A 7,341-nucleotide genomic window follows, 5' to 3' on the forward strand; every position below is an offset into this window, starting at 1 on the left:
AAATTAGGATAACTTCATGTGCTCCTACTTTTTGAGGCCTGTAATCTTTGCTATTTTTAAAACACATTAGTATTTCAGAAATTAGATTCAAAGTGCTACAAGTCTTATTCTTGTTGCATTTTTCATATTTGAGCGTAACTATATTGATTTTCTTTTCAAAGTTCAAAGCTTGTTGATTTCAAGAAAAAAGTGGCATCTTAAGACTTTTTTTGGTCCCCAATGTTTTAGATTAAGGTAAAAATAGGTTTTGAAGAGGACTCGAAACCCTTAACAAGAAACCAAAAGATATGCCAATAAGTTCCACCAGGTTTTACAAGGACCCGAAACCTGCAGTTTTAAAAGACTCAAAATCAAGTTTTATAGGGACCTGAAACCACAAAATAAAACCATAATATGTGACCAGATTTTACAAGGACCTAGAATCTAGTTTTTAAAACAACAAAACTAGATAAAAATCCTAGACAATCGACCAGAAACCAGGACAACTACCAAAACAGAGACCAGAAACCAGAAACACAGAACTATTGCATTTCTTTGATCATTTGGACAACCTCTTTTCCAGCCTCCATGGTACTTTGGATGGTGTTAACTGCAGATCCCACTGTGCCCTCAGTAGCTTTCTTCCTGGAGCTTTGTCTGGTACGTTTACTTGGACCAACTGGAGATATGATTTCTTCATTAGTTCTCTTCCCTAAGCTGGCAACAACAACACAAATGCTGAAAGTAACCTGCTCCATATTATTACCGCTTTCTTTGATCAATCATCAGAGGTTGTTTTCATATTCCTTTAGTTTATCTAGTATATTACCAATATTTGTGCACTTACCCTAATGTATATTATTACTTGTTTATTTTCCCTCATTAGAATCCGTGGCAAGGAATTTAAAGAACTTGGGTCATATTGAAAATGCAGTTTAGAGGAAATTCATAATCAACTTCAATGCTATCTCACATGTCCCATTCGATTTAGGATGATTATAGCCCTTTCAATTTTGATTTATGACCACTAGTTTCCCTCTCCTCTATTTAGGGTTTTCCAAAGGCTAGAAAGAAAACTAAAGGTACAAAATAACAAATTGTTTCAATGTGGACTCCATGTTAACTTTGCTTCCATTGTGGAATCAATTCTATTTCTAAGTGATTTGTCAATTTTGTGAGGTTTCGTAGGTTTTTCATTTTTTTTACACTTCTAGCCCTTTTTAGGGATTTTAATATGATTTTATTGCACTTCAATGTAGAAAGTTCATTGAAAATTGGGTCAACAATTAGTTGATTATTTTTTCACAAATCAAAGGTTTTTTTTGGGAAAAAGTTGGTTGGCTCTAGGATTGAGAATTAATTGTGTATAATCAAGATTCTTTTGTTGATTATTTCTTCCATGATTACAACTACTCTTGCTACAAATATTAAATGCATGACTTAATATGATAAATGGCTAAACAAAATGTTAACTAACGAGCTATCATCTATCTTCTAAAAGACCACCTAGGAACACCTAGGATAACTAACTCGATCTTATGGACAATATTAAATAAGTAACAAAAATAACTTTATGACATCTAAGCCTTGCTTAGTACCCTTGTACAACTACAATGAAATGCAATGCAATTTTGCACAATTGGAGAAAAAGAGAAAACTCCTCTCCAAAAGAGAGAAAATGAATGACTAAGAAGCCTCCAAAATCACCTCCCAAAAACCAAAACATTAAGAACATCGTTGAATCATATAGAAGCCACATATAATTGTTTAAAGAAGACTAAAATAGTGTTGAAATTGAAATACCTTCTCTAAAACAAGATGTTGATTAAGACCAAGAAGGCTACAATCTGCATGGGCACCCCAAATGACTTAGATGACAACTATGGCAAAACATCGATCAATCAATTACATAGATGATGCAAATTTATACATGAATGACCATATGATACTACTTAACTGATGAAAATTGAAAATACATGTGCAATACTATGAAGATTCAAGATCAACTAAGGCTAGAAGTTTGCTGAAGATTCAAGATCAACTAAGGCTAGAAGTTTGCTGAAGATTCAAGATCAACTAAGGCTAGAAGTTTGCTGAAGATTCAAGATCAACTAAGGCTAGAAGTTTGCCTCCACAAAAAGAGGAGTGTGAGTATCTCATAATCATTTCTAGGTAAACCAAGGAAGCATTGGTATGAACAAAATAATACCCACTCATAATGTTGACTAGGGAGAGGCATAAAAGATGCACTAAAAATTTGTGTCATTGAGAACCACATTAAGAAAAATATATGACATTTGAAGTAACCAAAATATAGTACTTGCAATTGAGAAAAAGGTGTAACCAAGACTGAACACATAAACAAGGCAAGGATCACAGAGATCCCATTGTTGTCCTAGTGGGACACTCACTTCATGAAGCTATGATGGACACATTATAAGTGCACTACATAACTCCTCCGCTCCCCCCAATGACCCTTCATAAATACAATTGATACAATAAAATATCACAACATCTATGAAAAATCCCCCAAAATACACAAACACAATGAGGCACTTTATCTTGGTGTGACTCTAAAAGAAAGTTCTTGCAAAAGATGCTCCAATGATCTATAATGATGATGTACATGCATATCAAGTAGCCCAAAATGAAGCCATCATGTGCAAACAAAATATTTACAAGTGCTAAAACAACTAAGCAATTAGCTAGAGTGCCAAAACTCAAAATCTTGAATTAATTGTACCTAGGGAATAATTTGGGAAAAGTGCATACATAAGTTGAAAGTGCTCTAAAATACCTTTCCAACACCACAAGAATCACAATAAATGGAAAAAATGGTCAAAATTTACGAGTTCAAGAGAAAAAGTGCACTAATAACTTTAAAAATAGGCTACAAAATGCACCAATCAATTAAAAAATGATAATACTTGCACAATTGGATAGTGCTCCAAACCACCTTTTTGACAATATCTTGTTTTCCAAAAACTAATGCTATGTGCGAAGCCACCACTGTTTTAAAAAAAAATGCCTCTCTAGAGCCAGTAGGCAGTCAATGAAGGACCACCCCATCTAGCATTTGAGGGTTAGGATTTGGTCAACCATGTTACCATGATTAGTCTGGTGAGAAAAACAAGGATTTCTCTACGTAGAGAAATATTGATAAAGAAGACAATAGGGTTGCAGGGTCCAACGATGGCTTTGCATGCCACCCCCCATATACATAACCATAAACCATCAAAGCCAAAATTATTCATACATGGAGGTTGCAACCCCAAGAACATTATCTAAGCCACACAAGCTCACAATTAGTACCTATATGTGTGCATAGAGGGATATAAATTTTTTTTTCCTTGCAACTAATGCACGATTTCAATATCAATGCAAATAACTATATCCCAACCACCAAAAAGAAAAAAAAAGAGTTTAATAACTATAACCCAACCACTTGAAACCTAAAAAATGGACCAGTGAAAACTCTAATTAGCCACAAAGGGGATGCAAAGTTGATCACTTTGGGAACACCAAACAAAACAACTTGTAAATCAATGACACTTCACAATGCAAAGATAATCAACACAAAGTGATGCTATTTGACCCAATTTGACTAAAGAGTTGAGATTGAGATAGAGATACAATGTAGATGAGCCTTGCTTATATAGGCAAGGTGTTGAGGTACTTACAACTACCCCTGCTACAAATACTAATACATGATGCAATATATAATAAATGTGTAAAGAAAATATTAAATAATGAGCTTTAAGTTATCTTGTAGAATGCCACATAGGATAACTAACTTGATCTTTAGACAATATTAATTAAGTTATGAAAGTAACTTTATGATAGTTAACTTGTGCCAAGTAAGCCTAAGTAAGCTTATCATATAAACTTATGCCAACTAAGCCTAAGTAAGGTTAATATGTAAATCATTTTTAACACTTCTTACTCTTGGGACCAAGGTGTTACAAATAACTCACACTCACTCTACATTAGAGCACTAATGTCATTTGCAATCCTCTTATAGGTGAGTCTAGTGGTATAATTTGTCATTTAAATATTCTCATATGTTCCTGAAAGTGTGGTGTCCTACACCATGTTGGTCCTTATTTTACAACAGATTGCAACTTTGTTCCTAATTGTGGAAGTTGTACTCTTCTTAGTCTTATGTAATAAGATGTAGAAATTCAACTATTACATCCTCACCACAAAACCTTAGAAGTTAAAAGACCTCATTAATAGATAACAAGAACATTTGGATAATACCACTTGGTCATTATCTAGTACATTCAATTAGATCATATGAAAATTAGTAATGAAGAAACAAAACTTGTCACAATGCTAGAGAGCTTTAAGAGTGCCAATATAGTGTTAAGTTATTGGAAATTCTAGTGAATAGGAACTCCCCATAATTGGGTGTAGCATTTCAAAGTTGTAATAATTCTATACAATTGATCGCCTTTAGTTTCTATTTGTAAGATAATGTTACCATTTAAAATTCCATAATTAACATTATGAATAACCCGAAAAACTTATACATAAAATTGCCAAATTTTAGAATATACTATCTTTTACTCGAATGACCTCATTCTAGAGATTTCTTGTCTTTGTGGTGGAATAATCACAATGTCAAAGGGCCCATGGTTACTTAGGGTTTCTCAACTTAGATAATATATTCCAAGGTTTCATTCTTGTCTTATGTATTATGGCTTTAACATGCACATATCATAAGAAAATAAATGAAGAGACATCTAAAAACTTGCTTGCTTTCAACCTCTAAATATCTAGATAATAAAGACAATTAAAATTTTCAAGGATGAACAGAGAAAATAGATGAATGTTATGCATGTAAAAACCTATGAATATCTTTTCAATGTGAGTTTTCTAAAACCAAAGTTTACTGACCTTGTATCGCATTCAAATGGTAATTTAATAGGATTTATGTTGTCATTGAGCTATAACAAGGGTACTATGTACTAAACAAGTCACTTAAGCTAACACCTAAGGGCTTGGGGGATTTAATAAAAACTTCAAACATAAGTCTAAAATATTCTAAATACTAGGCTTATGTTTTTAATCATCAATTATGCCTTCTTACTCTTAGGAATCTTCTCCTATTTTTCTCTAATGCCCCAATTTTTTCTATTATAGATTCTATTATTTTAGAACTCACATCATTTTACTTGGAATGCTTGTACTAATCACGTAGTATTTTTTGTATACAATAATTGTACACTCTAATTCATGCCGAGGTGATCATACTCAAAGATACAGTCTCATGAAAAAATAAGTTGATCATAATAGATAGTAATGTTACATTCTCTACATATAATAGATGCATTTTACATCCATTTAAATGATCTTTCAATGATATTATAATTTATGTTGATCTAGAATTGTCACACATTGGTTAGAATATGATAGCGATACAATGAGTCATCACTTCAGTGATTCTATGGTGAAAGGGTAGTGTAGTCCATATGCAAGGTTATATTTTTCAAGTAGGATGAAGTAGCTTTGTACATTTTGATGAACAATTTATGAAATAGATGAAATAACTTTTTACTTGGTTCCTCATTTGAAATAATTAGAATAATAATAAAATAACAAATAGAATAACTTTTCTTTTGTATTTACTTAAAATTTGTATAGACTTATAAGAAAATAATGACCAGATGTTCAAATATATTTGCAGGCAATGTTGGTTAATGATTATTGGGCAATATCAAACACCTCTTCCAGGGTCCATATGGTTGCCAAATATTTTAGGTTGACATGATACTATTTTTATATCCCTAACTTTAATACCATATAAAGAAGAAGGATATTATTTTCTTGTATAGATAAAAATAATCCCAATGAACTATACGAGATGATATTTATAAAAAAGAAAAAAAGTTGTGCAGTTGTAACATGATTATATTCTTGAAAACAAAGCAATGATGTATGTATACATTTTATCAACATAACATATATTTTAGTACAACTTATGAAGATAAAAATGCAACTAGTTGAAGGAACTTCATTGATGAAACTTCATGTTATTGCCCCTTTTGTATCTCTGAACCAATCTTTCACATTTTCTCTTAATCTTTTGGTTGGTAATATTATAATTTTTTTTCTCTATTTTAATACTATTGTAAGTCTCTACAAATTTCTATTTTATTTGATAAAATTTAGGCATTTTTTGATTAAGAATACAAAACTATAATCTTACTAAGTATATTCATGGCATCTAATCTAGAATTTCTATGAAAAATTGGTTCAAACTTCTCATCATGACATGTTTCAACATGCATTACAAAAGATTCTAGATTCATCTTATACCAAGCCCTAGAAAGTGGTGATTTTATTAGATTGTATCTATATCAATGTTAGCAATATCCCTTTCAACAATATGAACTTCCTTCTAATGAAGCTAAAACGAAAATTTAATCTCTTCTCATCATTGTTGGGATAATTTTTTATAGAATGAAACATGCCCTCATTGATAACTCTTGCAACAATCTTTCTATTAAAGATTTTTGTTACATTAGTCACCAAATTTCATGAACCATAATTTTTTTTATCATGATAGATCCTATTATATTACCTATATTATTTCACATGATGTTAGGGAATCTTTCTTCTAACCTCCTCTTGGACACACCATAGATTCACGCTATGAGTACAATTATGTCTACCCTACACCAATTCACTAGATTTATTCACAATAGTAAAATATTCATTACAAAAACTAGCTTGGAATTAGGCCAGTAAAATATTTTTCTATACCAAATATACTCTTCTTAATCTCCTACCATCTTCTTCACCTAACAAGTTATGCAATCATTTCTTTTGTCCACATTTTCAGTCCTCTTCTAATTCATGTCTTAATAGTGATCAAGGATCCTTGTACTCTACTCCTTTTATAAGTGAGTACGAAGTTGAAAATATCTCAAAACATTATGTGTCATCTAATCTTAATCTTCTATTCCTTCTAATTCTTCATCTTTTGTATGATGTGACTACATCATACATCAAGATACTCCATTTTTTCAACAGTGGGCATCCTATATGTCCACACCTTTTTTCAAATGATTTCAAAAATTTGATATAAATGCAATAATGTAGACTTTAAGGAAGAAGTCATCAAGATCCATCATAACCTAAAATTATAGAATTTTCTTAGTCACATATGCCAACCGTAGATGTCTTCTCTATTAAGGAAGCTCTATCTAACTTGTTTAGTGGTGTTGGTTAATGGATACATCACCATGAAAAGATAAGAGTGGTTTGGCCAAAGAATGGTTGCAAAATTACACACAACAATTGGAGAGATCACTGATAGGTGTTTAAGAGGGTAGATCCTCTTTATAATTTAATTGG

General features: G+C 31.7%; 1 protein-coding gene across 3 annotated transcripts in view; it reads left to right on the plus strand.

The window, feature by feature from the left end:
• Nucleotides 1-5,955, plus strand: part of LOC149551192 (uncharacterized) — a 47,337-nt gene extending 41,382 nt beyond the window's left edge. For all 3 annotated transcript variants that reach the window (XR_016352705.1, XR_016352704.1, XM_089786768.1), the window contains one exon: nt 5,669-5,955. Coding sequence is in view for 1 of the 3 variants with exons in the window: in XM_089786768.1 (XP_089642894.1) it covers nt 5,669-5,747 (79 nt within the window). In the remaining 2 variants the exon portion in view is untranslated. The remainder of the gene's footprint in view (nt 1-5,668) is intronic.
• The last annotated feature ends 1,386 nt before the right edge of the window (nt 5,956-7,341 follow it).

This window comes from Cupressus sempervirens, chromosome 6 (genome assembly GCF_028749045.1).
Source record: "Cupressus sempervirens isolate cs-2001-9-10 chromosome 6, ASM2874904v1, whole genome shotgun sequence".
Taxonomy (NCBI): Eukaryota; Viridiplantae; Streptophyta; class Pinopsida; order Cupressales; family Cupressaceae; genus Cupressus; species Cupressus sempervirens.